This window comes from Adiantum capillus-veneris, chromosome 19 (genome assembly GCF_014529385.1).
Source record: "Adiantum capillus-veneris isolate H3 chromosome 19, ASM1452938v2, whole genome shotgun sequence".
NCBI classification, from domain to species: Eukaryota; Viridiplantae; Streptophyta; class Polypodiopsida; order Polypodiales; family Pteridaceae; genus Adiantum; species Adiantum capillus-veneris.
In genome coordinates, this window is record NC_140949.1 from 83,489,833 (window position 1) to 83,513,183 (window position 23,351).

The 23,351-nt window shown below is 45.3% G+C and overlaps 1 protein-coding gene across 2 annotated transcripts in view; it reads right to left on the reverse strand.

Annotated features, from left to right (window-relative positions):
• The window catches only part of LOC147434345 (DExH-box ATP-dependent RNA helicase DExH3-like), a 61,552-nt gene that overhangs the window by 5,191 nt on the left and 33,010 nt on the right, over window positions 1-23,351 (reverse strand). For both annotated transcript variants that reach the window (XM_086490855.1, XM_086490854.1), the window contains exons 3-11: window positions 4,616-4,767; window positions 4,344-4,431; window positions 4,054-4,266; window positions 3,879-3,974; window positions 3,594-3,782; window positions 3,329-3,488; window positions 3,112-3,242; window positions 398-568; window positions 30-302 (exon numbers count right to left, since the gene is read on the reverse strand). In XM_086490855.1, the coding sequence (XP_086346981.1) occupies window positions 30-302; window positions 398-568; window positions 3,112-3,242; window positions 3,329-3,488; window positions 3,594-3,782; window positions 3,879-3,974; window positions 4,054-4,266; window positions 4,344-4,431; window positions 4,616-4,767 (1,473 nt within the window). The remainder of the gene's footprint in view (window positions 1-29; window positions 303-397; window positions 569-3,111; window positions 3,243-3,328; window positions 3,489-3,593; window positions 3,783-3,878; window positions 3,975-4,053; window positions 4,267-4,343; window positions 4,432-4,615; window positions 4,768-23,351) is intronic.

Genomic DNA, 23,351 nt, shown 5'->3' on the forward strand with positions numbered 1-23,351 from the left:
TCATAAGAAGATAAGAAGAAGAAGCATACCTGCTCTGCACTAGCCATACTCCCGTGGCATGGCAGAATCAAAACCTTTCTTCCATCACCCAAAAGCGGATGTGAAGAGAGTTTATCCTTTAATGCTGTGATCTCTTCCCACCCTGTCATAAAGACCAAAACTGCACCAGGTTTTTCTCGTGAACAAATATGGCAAAGCAGAGCTTGAATAAGGTTGAACCCTAGGCTTTCTGGATCCCATCTTGAAAGAGAAAATCTGGTTGAATAACTGCATCCCTCAAAATTTGTGCCTGAGAGAGCATTCTGCGAGAATTCAAAATACAAACTTGAACCTGGTCACAATATTCAGTGCTTACCATGACAAGAAGCTCGTAATGAAAAGCAATTACACAGCCTACCGTGACCAGGTTATTCACGGATGTTTTACGCTTTCTATTATGACATTGTTTTTGCATTTTCCAGGATTTTGAGTGGCCATAATCATCAATCTGATTTCCCTCTGTCAACCTGTGGCCAGTGAGCTCTAATATATCCTCCAGAAAATGATCCTTTACAGGATGAGTGAAACCCTGTATTAGAAAAATGCAGCAGCATCAAAAAAGGAGTGTGGCACAGTGGCACATTATCAAACCTCTGACCATACATGATGCAGGCGGCAGAATAATAATTATGATGCTCTACAAATTTCAAACATACTGATATGTCATCAGCACCCAGACTTCATAGTTTTGCAAAATCTGAGAAGCACATCAGCGGAATGACAAAGAAAGATTTTCAAATGTATGGTGGTTAAGGAGGTCATATTTGTGTTCGATTAGTTTTCTACCGCAAGTATGGTCTTTAACAAAAGCACCTTTTGCAGGACCTGTTTTGTACTATACTGTCATGTTGCTTAAAAGTTATCAGATTTGTGTGAAATTTCTACTTTTATTGGTTTGATAAGAGAGGATTGATTTTCACACACAAATTTGAATAGCCCTAGAAGATCTAATTACCAGATAAGGTGGGTTTTGGATAAACCCTTTTCCACAAAAACACAGTTAGCGCCCAACGTGTGTACAAATGCGGGCGTAGAAAATACAACCTTTTCTACAACTAAGGCAAAGGTTAAGGAGAATGCAAAACGGATTGTAGTCATGAAATTCCAAAAGAGTGTTCCATATAAAAAGGTGGAGGTGATGAATGCCCACCCTTGAAAAGGAAGCTAAGAGACGTGCTCGCTATTGATGCAGTCCCTCCTTTTGACTCTAGCCTTGACTGCCTTTTCCTCAATCTTAAGTCTCACAGACCTGAACTGAGTCATTTGGATGAAAATTGTGAAATTAGACTTGGAATGGACATGAATAAGGCCCTCACAACCACATGGCACAAAATGGTACATTACTAGGAGCATTTTCTACACTCCTCTCCAGGCAGGGTTATTATACGCACCACATACATGTACACACATCTCTGACATGGTAACAAAGGTGCTATTGGCCACATATCAGAGGTGTTATTTCAACTTATTGGCCACATGCGTATCTCCACTAAGATTGGAGACAGGTAGGTATAAGGGTATATCACAAGACAGAAATTGCAGGATGTGTCATTAGGAGGTGGAGTTGGAAGAGCACTATGTATGGCATTGTACTGTCTATAATGAGATTGAGGGAGGTACCATTGCTTTTCTCGTGAAGGTTTTGGACCATTGCATTGAATCAAGTGCTTTGAGGGGTGTCTTGGGCTCATTTTATTCGAGCTTAGGCGGCACTAAAAGAGTCTCTTGAAGGAAGAGAGCAGTGAGCCTCGTGTAGCAAGCACAGAGACCGCTTACAGACTTTTTCATTCCCAATCCTACAGCTCTGACAGGTTCTACACCCTCATCTACTCGCATCACTGTAACATACGCCTCTCTAGAGCAGTAACGTTGTACAAGGTCATTGCCATTTGCAGAGAAAGATGTCCACGACCACAGAGACCTCACTTACAGCTTCCTTGCCCATTCAAGCCGTGATTCCTTTTTACTGGGAGGCTTGTCGCTCGTAGGCCCACCTGCTTTATTAACCTAGCTTTGCTCCTCCTCACCCACATGTCAACATTCCTCCATGCCTTCATACACCCTTCGTTGACATGATAAAAGAGTATAAACAGCCTAACCTTTATGGCCGGTTTCGTTGCTAGATTATGCACAGCTAAAAAGATATAGGAATGAGTCACTGCATTTACAGTGAAAAGAATTTGTGCATTTACAGTACATTTCTCCTTGTTGTTTTTGCACCTGCATATACCTTCTTGCAAGCCAAAAAGCCAATCTCATCTGTGCTTTTAAGGCAATCTAATTTATCAACAGATCATCCTTATTTAAAGCCAGTACTTCCTATTTTACTAGGCAGGAACTTTCTCGAAAAGTCACCACACCTTAGTTTGAATTACTCCAGGTTAGCTCGATGTAAAGTGCACTTGGAAAAGATAAGACTTCTACGGCTGCTGTAAGTAATATGCTGTTGCACCTTGTGAAGCTTCAAGAAATCTACATTCTGGGGTTATCGTGGAGTCAAGCAAGAAACAGGACATGTGCAAAAGGAGGTATAGGCTTATCGCATTAGAGATTGAGACTTACAAAGGCTGCACTAAGATATCTTCTATCTTACATGGTGAAGCTTCAAAATACTCCTAATCAATTGTTTATAATGTCATGACATATGAAATAAGTAAGTAGGCAACTAAAAGGTGACCTACCATGGACTCTTTATCTATAAGATTGTTTGATCAAAGGCGGTGGAGGCTGGGAGAGAGTCATGAACCAGACAGACGTGACAAACAAAGATGAAGGGTAACATAATACAGAGACCTCGCCTACAAGCACAAACCTTGTCTGATTATCAAGGCATTCAAGCTCAAAGTGCAAACATTCCGTTGCTAAACCAGACAAAGAAATACACACTGAGCATCTGATTTGAAATGAGAAAGTGTGTCATGAAAATACAATAAAGTGGAGTGTACGCCACAAAAACCACACGAGAATTAGAACTGCAGCCAAGGAAATAGATCTGGATGCATGTGTATAACCAAATATATACAGCTACAGCTTATTCTCAGAACTATATTTGAGATCATGTCTGATACTCACAGGTATATGGCAAGTAGGAGCCATATTGAAGAAGGTTGAAAATAATTCAGCATTCAAGGTTGCACTCATCAATATAACTCTGAGATCCGGACGGCGAGGAAGTATGTCTTTTAAGACAATTAACAAAAAATCTGGAGCACAACCACAGACATATTGCTCGGTAACACCATGCATGTGAATCGTTGGGCTTTTGAAAAATGACATGCACAGTACTAACCTTCATTCATGCCTCTTTCATGAATTTCATCCACAACCACATGGCTAACTCCTGAAAGTGTCGGGTCCAATATCAATCTCCTCAGTAAAATCCCTGTAGTGCAAAAAAGTAAGCGTGTGTCCCTTCCGCGAGTACCCTCAAGCCTTACTTTGTAACCCACCTGGAATAACAACCTTAATGCATTAATGTAGGCATCCAGAATTTCACATGTCTCAGCATTGCATATTTGCAAACTGGAAACAGAATGCTGTCAATTCGAACTCACAGAATCACCCAATGGTTCCCCTCTCTCTGCAGCTACTCTCTCTGCAACAGACATTGCAGAGATACGTCGAGGCTGCGTGCAGATGATATTGCAGGATCCTCCACGGCCAGCTTCGATTTCTGATTCCAAAATGTACTGTGGTAACTGTGTTGTCTTACCACAACCAGTCTCACCAGACACAACAAGGACCTAAAGAAAAAAACACAATAAATTCACATGGCAATCAATGCATATTGTAGTCTCGCAGACGAAGGTAGCAACATGCATAATATGAAGCTAAGAAACCTGATTGTTTGCCACTGCTGTAAGCAAGCTTTCCCGTTTCTTGTATGCAGGTAATGAAGCTCGTAATGCCATCATTTTTTGACCTTCTGGAGAATCCTGCCAACATTCAGGAAGTGATACAATTAGCCAAAGATTATGCAGGCCAATCCTTCCTGTGACTAAAACCCCATTTTACCCTCCAAGCTTGCTGCTTCTCTTGAAGAAGTGTGCTCCTGAGCTGCAGAACATGGCTGGATACTGGAAATCTCTCAGGTTGAGCATTAAGAACTGTATCTGAAGGTCCATATACAGGAGCTTCTATTACTTGTTCTATAGAAGCGCCTTTCTCGTTAAGATGTCGTCCAAGTAAGGCGTCCACGTTTCTATGGACATGGGGTGCTATGCATACCTGCAAATAAAAGATTATGTGAAGAAGGAAAATTGAAATACCACAAGTTGGATGCAAGATAGCTCTTACAACCTTACCTTTCGCACTGGCCGTTTGAAATCCAAATCAGCTCTATAATTTGCCAGTGGCACTTTACTGAAAGCCACAACTCTTCCATAATTTTGGCTGCAAGAAAGCAGTGAGGTGTCAGTTGGGGGGGCCTGGTTGTCTGTTATTTAGCAACTTAACAAAGGAAAACCTTCACATGAAAAAGGATCTTTCACATCATCATGGGCTGCACGCATTGAAACGCACAACATCCTCACTAGTCAAGTACATTTCTAAATCTTCTTAATTCAAACACATGCACCTGTGGAGCCCAAGTTGACTGGCCAACTGAGAGAGATGTTTGTAATCTCGCCTATCCTTCTTGTTTGTAGAGATTAACTCTTGCTTTTTAGGATTTTGAACAAATGCTGCAAGCTTTGCTCTCCACTCATTTACATTTGCTGCAGTAGACGACTGCAACAATTCCAATCATAATAATTACTGCACATTTCTATTAAAAAGAAAGATGGCTGAAACAATACAAAAAGGATAGACCAAGATCCAAATCATTTCAAACTTTACTGCTACTAGAATTGCAAAGGCAGTTTATCTGCTTCGTTGCAACTGACTGACACAAGATAGTTTCTTTCTTTGACATATAGACATAGCACTCTAAAGCACATCTTTTATGGACACCTGTACTTGGAAAAACAAGAGTCAGAGACTATACTCTCCTTAGATAAAGAATACAATATGGCATATATAACACTTCACACAGTTCAGAACCTGAGTCAGAAAACATACACTTCCCAAAGTGATGACAGCTTTCGCACATGCTACTGCAGTCAAGGTAGAGGCTCCTTGTGAAGTCAGTCATGTCAAATGATCATGCCAAGAAGTAAATTGACTTCAATGATAAGAGGACAAGAAGGCAACTGACTAGCCAAACGAAAAGAATAGACAAACCCATCCAAACTGATTTATCCTGCACTCATCTCATATGTCCAAAATCACTGAACTTTAAGAGAGAGAGAGAGAGAGAGAGAGAGAGAGAGTCGACGCGGCCCGACGTAGTTCCGTGCCCAGAGGTATTGGCCCCAAAGTCTGGTGCCCCTTTCGGTATTTCTTTATCATTAATCATTGCAAAGTACAACTTCCGAGTGTAAGGTGCAGCCCGTTCTAAACTCTGCTAAAATTTGCCAGCAAACTTTCTGCTAAAATCTGCTAAAATCTGCAAATTGCTAACTTTCTGCTTAACTCTGACACTGTGTCAGCGAGGATAGTGATGACGACGATGCGCTGAAAACACAGATGCTGAAATCTAAAAACAGAGGGCTGAAACTTTAACTGTTGGCTGACTTGACGGTACGGCAAGGATTTGCTATGGGTAGGTGAGACAGCTAAGACCATTAGTGTTTTCAGATTTCAGCACTTAGCCTTTGCAGATCTCGCCCCTAGCCTCACAGAACTCGCGCCGGAAACTGCAAACGTTAGGCTTGATCTGGAAACCAAAAACGCTAGAGGAACTGTTGCAGAAAACACTAGAGGAATGTGCTCCAAAATGCTGGCTGCTGCTGTTGGCTGAAAACGCTAGGTTGTCTTCTATCGGTCTTGCTGAGGAGAGAACACTGCAAGTTGCTGGAACTTCTTCTGTCTCTTCTGCTAAAAATGGGCGCCCCCTGTCTGCTTATATAGCTGCAGCAAGCTGGGTCGAGCAGTCTTCCCAACAGCCCACGACCTTGAAAATTATGCAATTTAAATAAATAAAAATGCCCAATTGCTTGTAAAATGCTCTGTCCCAAAACTGGCTGAGATTTTGGGGATTTGGTCCTTCTGCTTGGATGGTACATATGCTGGGTGGTACTGGGTGTGCAATCAGAGGATATGCAACTACTCTAAGAGCCTGGACATGCACGGCCTGCTCACAGGCTCACAAAGGTGCTAGAACACTTTCTAGGCTGACCTGAACCCTAGACCTGAGATAGCTTGTCCACATGCACATAGGGTTAGATGTGCACGTGACATCCCCTCCTTTTCAAAGTGAGGTATTGGTACCAAGCTGCATGGCTTCCTTGTAGTCTGCCAACAACTCTGGGCAATCTCTGAAAAACTCTTCATCAACCCACACTGCCTCGTGGGAATTCAGTAGCGTAAAAAGCAACTTTCTGTACGAAAATGCCAGGTCAGCAACTTCCGCGTTTTGCACCGCAAAATCAACCGCAATTTTCGGAAATCCATACTAACCTGTCGGTGCATTTGGCAGGCCTTCTTTTCCGGGGTGTGTGTGTGGGAGTGCTCTGCTGCCCCATGTCCAGGCCATGCCATGTCACCAGTTTGTGACAGAGCAAGAATTACAAGAGGTGGTTCAGACACAGATCAGCCGATTTTTGGACGCAAACAACAAATCCAAAAAGCACGAGAAAAAGCACAAGAAAGGTACTAACTTCCCCGGTTATTTGGGTCGTCAATCGGCAAGAAAGCAGAAGAAGTGTGTACGATTTGAAGGACTACACAGTCCTTCTTCTTCTTCTTCTTCAGACGTTCTTCTAGCTCTTCTGACTCGAGCGAAGAAGACAGAAAAGGTAAAAAGCGAAGCAAAAAGCAAAGCTTCGGAAAGGGCAAGAAAAAGGCAAAGAAACTGAAATTTCGCCCAGTTTCTGACAATTCTACAAAGGAGTCATCCTCAGATAGTTCGGACTCCGACAATCTCATGTTTTATGCAAAGAAGAAGCATTTTTACAGAGCCAACCAATATGACTTTGTCGAAGATAAAAGCAAGAAAGTAAAAGAATTCAAAGAAGGTGGACAGTCGATTAAGTTTGACTCCTTTTCTACGTTCCGAGATGCTCCGAGGGCTTTGACCTTCATTCAGCAGTTTGACATAGCCTTCTCTCGAGGGCATTACTCAGAGCACTCCAAGATTAGAAGGGCTACATCTTTCTTCAAGGGAAATGCTCCAACATCGTGGTCCACTCTTCTTTTGAGGCAAGAGGTGCCACTTAAATGGTTGAAATTCAAAAGGCTTTTTATTTCTTCTTGGCTGACTCGGGAGTACGAACGAGATATACGAACCGCTTGGAATCATCTTCGGGTGACCAAGGGAGATTCTTTGGACGCTTATTGCGAGAGATTTTGGAACTCTTTTCTACCAACCTCTTCATTCAAGAAGGTCTCGTTTAAGGAACAGATTGAGCGGTTTTGCTGTGTACTTCCTACAGAGATCCGAGACTACTGCTTGGAACAAAAGTCAAATTCTATTCAAGAATTGATGGGTCATGCGAAACGGGGTTTTGCGATACATTCAGGAAATTTGACTTACCCCACTGATGAGATCTTGACTCAAAGAACTCAACCGACTTCTAACAATCAAAGTAGAAAGACAGAGTTCCCAAGAAGAGAAAGACAAGGACACACGACCCCGGCTCGCTCTTCAAGAGAGGGCCAATTACATCAAAGAAGGGAAGTGTTTTGGATGTGGGGAACATGGGCATGCCTCCGCAAAGTGCCCCAAAAAGGCACACCAAGAACAGAATGAAGACAAGCCAGAGAGTTCGAGAGCAGCTGAGGAACGTGGCAGAAAAGGCAAGATGAAGGCAAGACTGGTTCCAAATTGCATGGGTACTGACCTATTGCTAAATGGACTATTTTCTCATTTTCTTATTTTCTCGAGTAATTTCTTTTGATTGAAATTAGGATATTTAAATATGAGCACTTGAACCGTAAGGTTAGGAATTGTAGATCTACTGGAATTATTAAAAGCCATCAGGAACGGAAACCTCTAATGCGTCATATGATGGGTGACACTAAGCATCGCGAAGGGGTTTTACAGTTAGTTCATTAGGAGAGACCGGGAAACGAATATTCCTGATGCGTCACGTGATAAGGTGACGGGAGCATCGAAATGGGAATATCTCGTTGGTCTGGCAAGAAACCTGAACTAGAAAAAGGAATACGTAGAAAGACGCAAGCACAAGAATAAAGATGGGTTCTGAGAAGCTTTTCTTAAAAAGCTGTAAATTTTAATGAGTTTTCCGGGCAGAGAAAACTTTCCTGCGAGGAATCTATGTCTGCGTTGCATTTGTATATATGGTTGTTGTAAGGTGCAACGGAAGTGAATGTTGAACTTTTCTCAAGATGAGTGCTCCAAACTGTGTTCAAGGTTCCTTTTACTTAAGGAAGGGAGAGCCTTTCGTTCTTTTAGTGGGAGAGTGCAAGTGATCACAAACAAAGTGGATAAACACTATGAATGAATGTGCTGAGACTGAGAGATAGAGAGAGAACAATACGACACCAGAAAGTTGTTAAACCCTCCTCCAAGGGCCCCTCTCTCGATGGCGAAAGAGGTCTATGCTATAGATTGCACAAATCTGGTACAAGATGCTGATGCAAGTTGCAAAACTATGATGCAATGTGGATCTAAGTCTATAGATGACGGTGACGACGAGAATGGCGACGACGACAGCTGGAAATACTAACTGCTGGGGGTGCAAGATCTGCTGCTGTTCATGCTGCTGAAAACGCTGATTTTCATGCTACTGGAATCGCTGATTCTTGCTGTCCAAAACGCTGAACTACTGGCTTTAATTGCTGGTTTTTCTGGCTGAAAAAATGCTGGTCTGCTGTCTCTTAAAAACGCTGGATGGCTGGCTGCAAAACGCTGGTGCAGAGAGTTGCAAAAGCGTTGTCTAAGGCTGCTGAATTTATGGGCTGGAAGCACTAGCTATGGTGCTTGAAAAACGCTGAAGTGGGGGCCTTCAAAACGCTGGGCTTCTTGCTGAAAAACGCCAGGCTTTGATGGTTCTTGCTTGAGAAGTTGCCTGATGAGCAAGTGCTCCTGCTACCTCTTTTGCTGTGGAATGCTAGCGCTAGGTTTTCTTATATACAAGCTTAGCAAAATTGCCCTACCCAGTTCCCAACAAAAGTCACTTAAAAATAATAAGTGAAAAATGTCAAAAATAGGAAAAATAGGTCTATGCATTGTAAAAATGCTCTTGATGGGTTCTGATGGAAAATTGATGATCATGTTGTGTGCAACCAGAGGATATGCATCTAATCTAAGTGTCTGGACATGCACGGTCTGCGAACACTCTCACAAAAGTGCCAGATCACTTCTTATCTGTTAGAGTTACATCTCCGGCTGCTTCACACTTCATGTTGTACGGCTAGTATGGTCCGGGTTGGCCACCCATGTCATGCACTTAGCCTAGGGTCACATGTGCACATTGCACATGGTCATTCCTACATTGGATGGTTTTATACCTTAGGGTATTTTTCCCATGAGGGTCGTGGGGTCTTTTATCTCATGAGGTCGTGGGGGCCTTGGGGCCTAGTATATATGCTAGGCCCACCCCACTTGTATCATTCACTTGTACACTTACGATAGTAGAGAGGTTCCATTGGGAACCAGTTTACCCACTCTCTCTCCATTCCAACGTTGGCACTTTCTCTCTCTCTCTCCATCGCCATTCTCACATGGTATCATCGCTTGGACTGGGAGCACCTTACACCTGCGATTGAGGCATACAAGGCTAGCGCTCAACCTCCTCTTCACTTCTATCGCGAAGAAGCATCAGTTGAAACATCAGCGTTTTTGCCACCAGCGTTTTTCCCTCATCATCACATTGGGCAGAGATTAACTCCAACGTTTTTTCTTCATTGGTCCATCTTCCCCCCTCATCGCCACTTGGTGCTTGTGTTATTCAGCAACACAATTGGAGGTTTTATCGTCTGTTGCAGTTGGCTTCAGAGTTCCCCTTCATCCCCTATCACTTACTCCTCATTGCCCCTCATCGGCCGGGCATTTACCTTAGCAATTCGGCAATTTTCAGCTTGCTGTGTTTTTTGCTACTGCTGCGTTTTCAGCGCACACACGAGGTGAGGACATCGATCTTGTCAGTTCTTACCATACCCTCTTCATCGGGCATTTTCCCCTCTCTTCCGGTGCGATTCTGGACGAGTATTGCTTGCTGTTTTTCTCTCATTTCAGCCTCTTTAGAGCTGAGATACACAGGGATTACTAAACATCCGCTTCTGCAGCGTTTCCATCTTGTTCGGAGACTTACAAGCTTGCTGTTTTTTACTGTTCGGCGGTGATTTTCAGCACCTTAGCAGTTGCTCTTGGGCAGACAGCTTGCCTGGCACTTATCCTCTAACACAGTTGATCACGGTACCCTCACATCGACTTGATCTCTCTGCTTTCTGGGCATACGCTTCCGCACGGAGATTAACGAGACATGGCTCCCCCTGCAGCATATGGTTTTACGGTCTTCGCAGAGACCTCCAAGCTGGATAATTCCAACTGCAGTGTTTGGAAGACGAAGGTGAAGACCCTGATCACCTACAATGGATTCTGGGATTGGCTTCAGGACAGCACATTGGCTACGAAGCCGGTTCTTACTCCAGGATCTGTTTCACAGGCAGATATTGATTCATGGGTCGACACTGACCGTCGGGTGTACACTTTTCTCCTTATGAACCTCTCTGACACGGTTCTACAGGAAGTTAGAGCGGAGAAGCACGCACACAAGCTTTGGCAACGCATTACGGAATTGTTTGAGGACAAATCTGTCACCAGGTGTCTTCGGCTAGAGCGAGAGCTTTACCTCTTGCAGTTCAGCCAGTTCAACTCACTTCTGGGGTTGACTCGCAAGATGCGGGAGATCTGGGACGACCTCGTAGCCTCTGGAGGCAGCATGACCACACAGCAGATGGCCAAGCACTTGCTCTTCAAACTCCCTCCTCGATTTGATTCCTACTACCAGGGGATCATATGCTCACGCCCCGCAGCCCCGCCTACCTGGGAAGAGGTTCTTCCCGAGCTCATGCAGATTGAGAGCCACTCCGAGTTTCGGGCCGGAGGAGCTGTTGGAGAGGATGGCGCATTGTTGGCTAAGGGCAAGGACAAGGAAAAGAAGGCCCAAACATCAAATTCGGGCGAACCTTCTACGTCGGATGACAAGAAGAAGAAGAAGAACAACAACAACAAAGACATCGAGTGCCATTATTGCAAGAAAAAAGGGCACAAGCAAGCGGAGTGTCGGAAGAAGAAGCGGGACGAGGCTGACAAAGCTAAGGAGAACATAGCTTCCACAGCGGTGACAACTGCCAAGCCATCTAAGGGAATTTCTCTTGTTGCTGCTACCGGTGCGGCATTGACTTCTACTCAGTCTAGAGCATGGATTGTGGACAGCGGTGCTACCGCCCACATGACTCCTATGAGGGACTGGTTCAGTTCCCTTACAGCTACGTCAGATCAGACTATCACTCTTGGTGATTCCCACACGGTATCGGTCTCTGGTACAGGCCACATACCCATTTTCAGATCTTCGACTGACCCACGATACAATGCTTTGGAGGCTTTGTATGTACCTGACTTAGCCTTCAACCTCCTTTCAGTGGCTTCACTTGATTCACTGGGGGCACTAGTTCTATTTGGAGGAGGTAAGGTTGTTATCTCCGACTCTGCTACTGGCACAGTGCTAGCCCATGGTGAGCGAGACGACGCCCTCTTCAAGCTCACAACACTACTATCACATGGCTCGGTATCTTCTTCATTGTGGCATGCCAGATATGGCCACTTGAACTATTCCTACATGCAGCAGGCATCCAGGGAGTCCTTGGTTGATGGGCTTCCTAGCATTCGCTCTCCTAGGGTGTTTGCATAGCTTGCCAGATGGGCAAGCAACATCGTGACGCCTTTCCGAAGCAGGCTGAAACCAGAGCTTTGAGACCACTAGCCTTGATCCATGCACCGCCATTTGTGGCCCTCAAGCCACTCCTTCCTTCAACGGAGCCCTCTACATGTTGGTGCTAGTGGATGATTTTACGAGGTACACTTGGGTTTACTTCTTGAAACTCAAGTCGGAGTGCCTATCCTACTTCAAGGATTGGAAGACTATGGTGGAGAAGGAGAAGGACTTAAAGATTGTCTCTCTTCGCTCAGACAACGGAGGTGAGTTCACTTCCAAGGAGTTCGCGCAGTTCTGCAAGTCGGAGGGCATACAGCGCCAGCTGACTACTCCTTACACTCCATCGGACTATTGTTGAGATGGCTCGGACGATGCTCGAGCATGCTTCTCTGGCTCGGGTTTTCTGGGTAGAAGCTTGTTCCACGGCGGTCTACCTTCAGAACAAGTCGCCTACATCAGCAGTAGCATCTATGACCCCTTATCAGGCTTACTATGGGCGCAAGCCCTCTGTGGCACACCTACGCGTGTTTGGGTGTCCGGTCTTCGTGCATGTGCCGAAGGAGAAGCGGACGAAGCTGGATCCTAAGTCCAAGAAGATGATCTTCGTTGGATACAGTCAGGAGTCCAGTGGATTTCGCCTTCATGATCCAGTCACCAAGGCCACTACAATGAATCGTGATGTTGTCTTTGATGAGCAGTTCATCGGCTCTTCAAAGGGGGCGTCTACATCGGAGCCTTCTACATCGACACCTCTCTCCCTTCCCGCACCAATCAGGCCTCCACCACCACCTAGACCTCTACCACAACAGCCAGTACCTACCTTGGATCATGTTGATTTTGACACTGACTCTTTCCAGTCTGCAGATGATGCTGAGGACCCTCCAGAGGACGCAGCGGCAGCACCTCGGGAGCGGCTTGTACCTCGTTGGCTTTATTCGACAGTTTCTTCTTCTGGATTGACGGAGTTACCACAACCACAGGAGCCTGGGCAGCCTAGACGCTCAGCACGCCTTCAACAGCGAAGGCAAGTATACGAGGGCAACGAGTTCGTGAACTTTGCTCTCATGACGCCGATTTCTTCTGCAGCCCCAGAGCCCTCTTCAGTGAAAGAGGCCCTTGAGTCTAACTCTTGGAAGCGTGCGATGCTTATGGAGCTCGACGCTATTGAGCGGAATGGTACTTGGAAGCTTGTTCCTTGACCTAAGAAGCAGAAGATTGTTGGGACGCGCTGGATCTTCAAGACGAAGTTCAAAGCTGACGGTTCCATCAAGAAGCACATGGCGAGACTTGTGGCCAAGGGCTATGCACAACGCCCTGACGTTGACTTCAACAAGACTTTCGCTCCGACCGCTCGAATGACTACTATACGGATGTTACTCTCATTAGCAGCCCACTACGGCTGGCCTATCTATCAGATGGACGTCAAGAGTGCCTTCCTCAACGGTACTCTTACGGGGGAGATTTATGTTGAGCAGCCGCCAGGTTTTGCGAAACCTCGCTTCGAGGACTACATCTATCGACTGTACAAAGCGCTATACGGCCTGAGGCGGGCTTTCAAGGCCTGGTATCAGAGGATTGATGAGTTTTTCATTAGTCTCGGGCTGAAGCGTACACATGGTGACGCGAACTGCTATGTAGCATCAGAGGGCAGTTTGGTTGCTATTGTTATTGTATATATTGATGACTTGATCTTTTCAGGTTCTTGGACAGTCAGGATCCGCTCCATCATGCAGTCTTTGGAAAAGACATTTGAGATGACGGATCTGGGCTTGCTACACTTCTTCCTGGGTTTTGAGATTGACCAGACACCTCACTGCATCTTCTTCTCTCAGCGGAAGTCTGCTACGGATATACTTGACCAACACAGAATGGGACAGTGCAGACCTATAGGCACTCCACTTGAGCCCGGGGAGAACCTTTCTATCCATGATCCCTCAGCTCGGGTTGATCAGACACAGTACCGCAATGTCGTAGGCTGTTTAGTGTGGCTTACCTATTCACGCCCAGACATCTACTACGCTGTTTCCATACTCAGTTCCTTTTCCTCCAAGCCTCGGCAACGACACTGGAAGTGTGCTCTTCGTACGATGAGGTACATTTCTGGCACGGTTGATCTGGGGATCTTCTATCGTCGCTCAGGCGGTTCCACACTTCGTGGATGGTGCGATTCGGATTGGGCTGGCAATCCCGACACTCGGCGCTCGACTACTGGAGTCGTTTTCACACTTGGCTCAAGACCTATCTCATGGAGCAGCAAGAGGCAACCTACCGTTGCGCTCTCATCTACAGAGACGGAGTACCGTGCAGCTTGCTACGCTGCGTGTGAGGGCATTTGGCTACGGAGACTTCTGGGGGAGCTAGGGTTTCCACAGACTGCAACGACACTTCTTTCCTGCGACAACCAAAGTTGCATCACCATCGCCAAGAATCCGGTCTTCCATGCGAGGACCAAGCACATCGAGGTGCAGTATCACTATGTACGCGAGAGGATTCTGGCTGGAGATTTGCGATTGGAGTACGTCCGTACGGCGGACAATGCTGCAAACATCTTCACCAAGGTTGTTTCCCAACAGACTTTCGCTTCTAATCACCGCATTCTTTCTGTTTGCTCAGCATCCGGTCCACTCTAATGTGTGGGTCGTGCGATACTTGAACTTCATAAAGGTCTGCAACGCTTGCTTCTTTGGGCCGCGCCGAAAGCGACACAAGGTCATCTGTAGCTCCTTCAATGCTTCAACTTTGTCGATAGTCATGCATCTACCTTCTTCGAGAATCTCAGAGGATGAAAATTCCTGAAACCACTGCCAACACAAAAACATGAACATACCCATTCCAAGTAAAGTGACTGGAAAAATACTATTCCTTCGAAAAAACTGTGCATGTAATGCAGATGAACATATAGACGGAATGTCAAACCGTTCATCAAACACACACAAACAATGAGGTCGAATCTTGACTTTTTGATCTAAATCAATCAACTGTGGCAAATCATAATGAAAATGCCGATGCTTGATGCTCAATCCTTCTTGTGCTCTTTTGAATACTTTGTCATGCCAAGGAAGAGACATGGAATGTGAATTCCTTGAATGCAAACATTTCATCTTTTCACGAGTATTCCGCATACATCCGTGCTCATTCATGAGTGAATCGTACTCAAAGTGTACAATATGTCATGCCTGTGAAAAGGGATCACATAAGGACAGGAACTAAAATACAGGAAAGCATCACGAATGAAACACTCGAACAATGCGTGCTGACTAATCATTCGTACACATAATACTTCTTGTGGGGGTTCTTTGGACCTCGACTCGAGAGCCAAGATCGGCTCTTCGTGATCGATCGAATCTGCCTATGGGGGTGTTGTGGACCTCGGCTCGAAAGCAAAGATCGGTCCTTCGTAATTGACCGAATCTGCAACGAGGTTAGCTTCGCTAAAAAAGCATCAACTAAACCATCATCCTGGTGAACAATCACATCATCTTCTTGCAGATCATCATGCTTGTGAGAAATCACATCTTGATCATGCAAATCATCATGCTTATCATTATGCTTGTCATTATCATGCAAATCATGTATGCCATGCTTTGGAGAAGACGAGACTGAGAGAGTCTCCTTCTCCTGAATCCTTTCAATCTTCGCCTGCACATTAGAAATGAGAGATGGAGAATGAACAACTTGCTCTCCACGAATGATAAGGGGAGAGTCACTTTTGACATTGAAATGAACGTATTTTCCGCCCAATCAATGAGAGGGTTATGTTCACAAAACCATCGAATGCCCAAAAGCATATCACATCCTAAAAGAGGAGAGACTACAAATTTCCTACGGAAGGACACTTTTTGAACAGTGAACAAAACATCAAGGCACTCTTGCGTGATGAGAGAGTCCATACCGGGAGAGAAGCCAAACACCTAGAAAGGAGATGTCTTGCGAACCTTCAAGCGGGCTCTTTCGACAAGAGTCACTAATCAAATCATGCATACTGTCTGGGTCAAACAATATGACAAAACGTTGACCACTCACATGACCATAACACTTAATGAGAGACTCATCAATGGGAGGATCATGAGAGACTTGGGTCACACTCGTGTTCTCATTTATTGCATTGACAGAGAAAGTGGGTTCTATGGGATTCTTAGATTCATTCGATTCAAGCTTAGGACATGTTCTTTTTATGTGACCCTTAATGTGACAATGAAAACAACGACCTTCCTTAGAATAAGTGCTTTGCTCCTCCGACGTGATGTATCCTCCTAAAGTTCCTTGTTCTACCTTTTCATATGGAGTGAGCTTAGGTTTAGCAATTGTGTTAGCTTTACTCTTAGGTTCATTTTGAGAGTTCTTTTCTGAGAGACTATTGGAAGATTGGTTAGAAGAGTAACCGTTCTTACCAGTCTTATCTTTCTGAGGGTTCTGAGAGGTACTTGTGGAAGTCTTATTTTCCTTAGGCTTTCCCTTGTTGTGCTTCATCTCATGTGCGAGAGGAATCGCTACCGCCTTGTTGAGATCGATTCGATCAAGCACCTCGACATCATACTTGATATACTCGTCCAATCCATAAAGGAATGCCTCTTTGCGCTCCGCATCCAATTTGTGTAATTGAGTGCCAAGCTGCAAAACACGATTAGCAAAAGACATAACTAGCATACTATTTTGCTTGAGACCGCACCAATCAACCTTCAATCGTGCAAGATATTGGGGTGGCATAAACCGCGCATTGAGCTTGTCTTGGAAGTCAGCCCAATTGAAAGAAAGGGGCGCACCATCCTCGGCTTCCTCTAGGTGCGCGGCTTACTGTGCCTCTTGCCATGCGTGGTACCAATTAATGGCATCACCGGCAAGGTACATGGCTGTCGTCAAAACCTTGCTATTGTCTGTCTTCTTAGTTGTCGCAAAATAAGCATTAAATTGATGCAACCAAGAATGAATAACCGTAGCATCCATCTTACCATCGTACTTACTGAACTAGATCTTCTCTGTGATGACGGGGTTGTTGGAGTCCGGATCTCGGCTTGTGCCGCTTGATGAACTACCAACATCTTTGGCCGGCTCAGATTTTGAGGTGAGAGCCTGTCGGGCCAACTCTTGCATGTGTAGGTCATTCTGCACCTCGCGTTTGTCTTCGGCTTCCAAGCGCGCTTGCTCAAGAGCCGCCTTTCTTTCTGCTTTTCTTTCTTTGCGTTCATCGCGCTCGTGTTCCAAGGCAACGCGAGTCGCTTCTTGTCGTGCCATCATGTCCATCATCGATTTAACCAAAGCCTCCATAGGATTCGGTGCAAACTGTGGCATAGATGAGAAAGGAGGAGGGTCCGAAAAACCTCCTTGGTGGTGAGATTCTTCGTCGCTACTGTCATGCCCATCACCTCCATGCGAAGTATCCATTCCGCTTCAGGTGATGACCATACACTGTGATCTTTGGTTCTTAAGTTCACGAGGAACTTGGGTTCTTGTGGGTCCTCGGTTCTTGAGGGTCTTGAGGTTCTTGAGGTTCTTGAGTTCTTGAGGTTCTTCTTTCGCTTGCAATCTGTGTTAGAGGAGGATCTTCTCTTCACCCGAGTTCTGCTCTTTTCCGCGGGCGCACCCCTTGGCGGCCTTGCGCTCACACCAAGGTTGCTTTTTCCCCACCTCACGTCGATTGGCCGGCCGCTCAGTGCACGGTCCGCTCTCGATGAGTGAAAAGAGGCACAAGGGGAGGCTGGACAAGCCCTTCTTTCTTGGATTTCCTATCACTCTTCAAAAACATGATTAAGAATCGACACGCCCAAGAGGACTTGGGTTACGTGTGATCGCAAGAAGCAAAAAAAATTTATGTGGTTCTTGTGGTTCTTTCCTTGAGTGATACAGAACACTATCAAAGCTCTGATACCAATGTAAGGTGCTGCGGAAGTGAATGTTGAACTTTGCTCAAGATGAGTGCTCCAAACTGTGCTCAAGGTTCCTTTTACTTAGGGAAGGGAGAGCCTTCCGTTCTTTTAGTGAGAGAGTGCAAGTGATCACAAACAAAGTGGATAAACATTGTGAATGAAGGTGCTGAGACTCAGAGATAGAGAGAGAACAATACGACACCAGAAAGTTGTCAAACCCTCCTCCAAGGGCCCCTCTCTCAATGGCGAGAGAGGTCTATGCTATAGATTGCACAAATCTAGTACAAGATGCTGATGCAAGTTGCGAGGCTATGATGCAATGTGGATCTAAGTCTGTAGATGACAATGACGACGAGAACGGTGACGACGACGGCTGGAGATACTAATTGTTGGGGGTGCGAGATCTGCTGCTGTTCATGCTGCTGAAAACGCTAATTTTCATGCTGCTGGGATCGCTAATTCTTGCTGTCCAAAACGCTGAACTGCTGGCTTTAACTGGTGGTTTTATGGCTGAAAAAACGCTGGTCTGCTGTCTCTTAAAAACGCTGGATGGCTGGCTGGAAAACGCTGGTGCAGAGGGTTGCAAAAGCGTTGTCTAAGGCTGCTGAAAATCGCCAAGTTTATGGGCTAGAAACGCTGGCTATGGTGCTTGAAGAACGCTGAAGTGGGGGCTTTCAAAACGCTGGGCTTCTTGCTGAAAAACGCCACGCTTTGATGGTTCTTGCTTGAGAAGTTTCTTGATGAGCAAGTGCTCCAGCTGCCTCAGCCCGGAAAACGCAGATTTTACATCTGCGTTTTCAGCGCGTCATTGTCGCATCGTCGTCATCAACATCGTCATCGCCATAGAGTCAGAATTCAGCAGAGAAAGGTTTGCACATTTCAGCCCTTAGCATTTTCAGATTTCAGCCCATCTCGTTCTCGTCCTCATCGTCGTCGACATCGTCGGCAAGTCCAAGCATTGTAGAGATTTGTGCAATCAATAGTAGACCGCTCTCGCCATAGAGAGTGGGGCCTTCGGAGGAGAGTTTTGACAACATTCTAGTGTCGTATTCTTCTCTCTCTATCTCTCAGTCTCAGTACCTTCATTCACAATGTTTATCCACTTTGTTTATGATCATTTACACTCTCTCACTAAAGGAACGGAAGGCTCTCCCTTCTGTAAGTAAAAGGAACCTTGAGCATAGTTCGGCTTGGGCAAAGTTCAACATTCACTTCCGCTGCACCTAACAGCTTCAGAAGAGCATGAAGGTGTACCCACACGACATGTCCCCTTCAGCGGATGATGGAGTCGGCAATTGTCACAAGACGGGTACCACGTGCCAATAGAAACGAACAGACTGAAACAGACTTTTAGCACTTCAATAACAACTGAATTGAGAGAGAGATAGAGAGACGACACGCGACACGGAGTGGCGGAATTCCACCCCAGAGAGTATTGGCCCCAAACCTTGGCACCCCTTTCGATATTTCTTTATATTGCATCAACACAATACAAGCCGGTACTCCAAACTCTGCACCTTCTCCAGGAAGCATGCCAGAGAATGAGCCCTAACCTCATACTTAAAGGCCCTTGGCCTAAAAAGCAATTACAGTGAAAAGCCTTCAAACTCAAAAGCATCTGGTCCAAAAGCAAAGCCAAAAAGTTGTCAACGCAATTTACGGAAATCCGTACAATCCTACCACGTCAGCACTGCCAATGTGAAAAGCAGAAATTCGTATAGTTCTGCCACGTCATCAACCAGCGTGATTTTCGAAAATCTGCCACGTCATCAACCTGCTTCGCAAGTTCTTGTGTGTGTGTGTGTGTGTGTGTGAGTCTTGCTTTACTTCCTTTATGTCATTTGGGGCTCCATCGGACGGGGTCCCCATAAGTTGGGAGGACTTGTTCTGTTACTTGTTCTTCTTAGGTTTTAGGCCCCTTGGCCGACATCTGCAAGTTGGCTCCCTTCTTCAAGGCTTTGACACGTTAGCAGTTTGTTACATCTCCCCTTCTTGAAAGAGAGTAATCGTCCGCGATTACAGCATATCTGCAAAACAAATCAAGTTAGCTCAAAAATTTCCGAGGGACATTCCAAGGGACAATCAGTTTGCTCTTTTTATTAAGAAGTTAGCTTCTCCTTTCTGCTCTTTTCATAAGGAGTTAGCTTCTCCTTTGGGCTCTCTTTTGATCAAGGAGTTAGCTTCTCCTTTCGTCCAGATCAAAACTCTTGATTTTCCGGCGTAGTAAATTTAGGCATTACACCCAAACCGTACTGATCTTCCACGGTTGTCTTGATGCACAAAAAAATTATACCCAGGCAATCTCATCCAATTAGAAATATTCAGTAATTGGCACATCACAATGCAACACAAATGCTCACATATGCATGTTACAAGACACAACAAACATCGCCGTTGAGCACTCCCCCGAGACAAACAGTCTGCGATATGAAGCTACTCAACGACTACCTCGTCACTCCCCCGCAAATAACCTACAAAGGTCCGGGCCATGAGCTCAGAGGACTATACAACCAAACGTTCCCCAGACCGCAGTCTACGTCACTTGGAGGTTCAAGCATACAACCAAACGCTCCCCAGGCATCAGCCTGCGTCATTCAGAGGTTTTCTAGCATACAACGAACGCTCCTCATGCATCGGCCTGCGTCGTTCCGAGGTTTTCAAACATAAAACAAAACGCTCCCCAGGCATCGTCCTGCGTCGTTTCGAGGTTCAAACAATACCAAAACACTATTTCTCACTTCTCCACCCGAGAGTAAAATTACCAATCAATGAAACCAGTATTTATACCAGAGTCAAACATTTCAAATCGGCACCAAAACAGGTTCAAAACAGATACCATCCATTTCAAACAGGATCACCAAACAAGTTCTCAAACAGATTTCAAACTTAAAAAAACAATCTCGACATCAGTCGAGCTCGAAAAGTCGGCTGACTTTCCATCATGAAACCTGCACCAAAAAAATTAGGGTTAGGTTCATTCCATAGGGTCGTAGCCAAGCACAGCATGATCCATCAGCTTTTGGACAGAGAGTGTTTTCGTTGGCGGCGATGGTAGTCCCAAATAGCAATCACACTGGACCTCCAAGGTCATTTAATCGTCAAGAGACATCTACTGAGAGATGTTGACAAAATTTCAAGTTATAATCTGCTAGGGTTTCCATGGCAAGCATTTCAAAATACCCCACTCTGCCAGCAATTGCACTCCGAAGGAAGATGTCAGAAACCATATAACTTCGGGCAAAAATTTTATTGAAAGCTTGCCTAAGTACTTGGAGTATGCTGCTTGGTAGCTATCAACATCTACATAGCACTACCTCAGAGAAAAGAACTACCTCGAAACAAATCTTGGATCCTTCTCTTGTAAGTGATCTTTATGGCTTATGCCCTGTAAGACATGAGCGGTGAAGACAGGAGCGGGCCCAATGCGCGATGAAGTAAGGGTGGGAGTGGCTAATAAACCTAGGTTGGAGGGCGAAGATACCTCAAACAAAATTCCAATAGCTCTGTCTGCTCTTTTGTAGGACCGGTATGCTTTCAGAAAAGCACACACCTGATGCTCTGATACCACTGTCACAAGGCGGGCACCACGTGCCAATAGAAAAGAACAGACTGAAATAGACTTTTAGCACTTCAATAACAACTGAACTGAGAGAGAGAGAGAGAGAGAGAGAGAGATGACACGCAACACAGAGTGGTGGAATTCCACTCCAGAGAGTATTGGCCCCAAACCTTGGCGCCCCTTTCGGTATTTCTTTATATTGCATAAACACAGTACAAGCCGGTACTCCAAACTCTGCACCTTCTCCAAGAAGCATGCCAGAGAATGAGCCCTAACCTCATATTTAAAGGCCCTTAGCCTAAAAAGCAATTACAATGAAAAGCCTTCAAACTCAAAAGCATCTGATCCAAAAGCAAAGCCAAAAAGTTACCAACGCAATTTATGGAAATCCGTACAATCCTGCCACGTCAACACCGCCAGTGTGAAAAGCGGAAATCCGTACAGTTTGGCCACGTCATTAGCCAGCGTGATTTTCGAAAATCTGCCACATCATCAGCGTGCTTCGCAAGTTCTTGTGTGTATGTGTGAGTCCTGCTTTACTTCCTTTATGTCACTTGGGGCCCCATCGGACGGGGTCCCCATAAGTTGGGAAGACTTCTTCTGTTACTTGTTCTTCTTAGGGTTTAGGCCCCTCGACCGACATCTGCAAGTTGGCTCCCTTCTTCAGGGCTTTGACACGTCAGCAGTTTGTTACAGCAATCATTGCCGAGGATTTACATTCCACTAATACCCCCAGACGGATGGAACATAGCACAAACCGTGCAAGGCAAAGAGCCGTCTATGATGACCATGGCAACCAAAAAGCGTTCCCCTGAGGACCCAGATCAGCCTAAGAAGCCAAAGGGTATCGGAAAACGGCTTAAGTATCTCACGCCGAACCAAGTACAGACCTTGAAAGAACAAGAAAGGTGCTTCTATTGTGGTAAAAAAGGACACATGAAACCCGATTGCCCTGTTCGGCTGCAACAGCAGACACAAGCATCTTCGAAGAAGGAACCCGCTCCACCGAGCTTGAATTCCATTCCGGATGTGCAAGGGACTACAGAAACTGAGAAAGGGAAGCGCCAGCTCCTTGGTTGGGGATCTGTGAATAACCAGCGGGTGTTGATCCTCTACGACCCCGGATTGACAGACAACTTCATCTCGCTGGAAACTGCAGAATACTTGTGCCTTACACCGGCTCAACTTGAAACTCCGATCACTTCCGGATTGGCATTCGAGGGATTGACCACCAATGCAACTCCCGTGCAAGGACAACTCAATCTTCGGATTGGTGAATATAAGGACCGCGAATGCTTTTTGATGGCACCTATCGAGGGATGTGATATCATCTTGGGTATGCCATGGCATTACCATATGCAACACGTGCCATATTATGTAGAAAAGACCTCGCTTTTGAGCATGAGAACAAGAACATTAAAATTTTTGATGATGCAAGGGATTAGCTATTCCCTATTGTAAGCCATATCTCCATTAAGAAGGAAATAAGTGCGTTTCTGCTTACTTGATTTTTGCATGTGAAAGAGATAAAACTAATGAGGGCTCGCTCTCTAGTTTGGAAATTAACCATTTTCAATTTCTTGAAAAGTATAAAGATTGTTTCATGGATACTCTACCACACAAGCTACCTTCGGAACGTCCCGAAGATCATTGCATTGATCTTGTACCAAGTAGCTCTACCCCAAACCTACCCTCTTATCGGGTTAGTCTTGCTCAGCAAGAGGAAATTTTGAAGCAAGTCAAGGAGCTTTTGGAAAAAGGTCTAGGACGACCAAGATCACTATCAAGAATCGCTTTCTGATACCCCGGATTGATGATATTCTCGATAAGTTGCAGGGAGCAAGCATCTTTAGTCGCATTGCTTAAAAAGCAGGTATCATCAGATACGCATAGTCCCCGAGGATGTCTATAAGACTGCCTTTCGCACAACTTTTGAACTTTATGAAT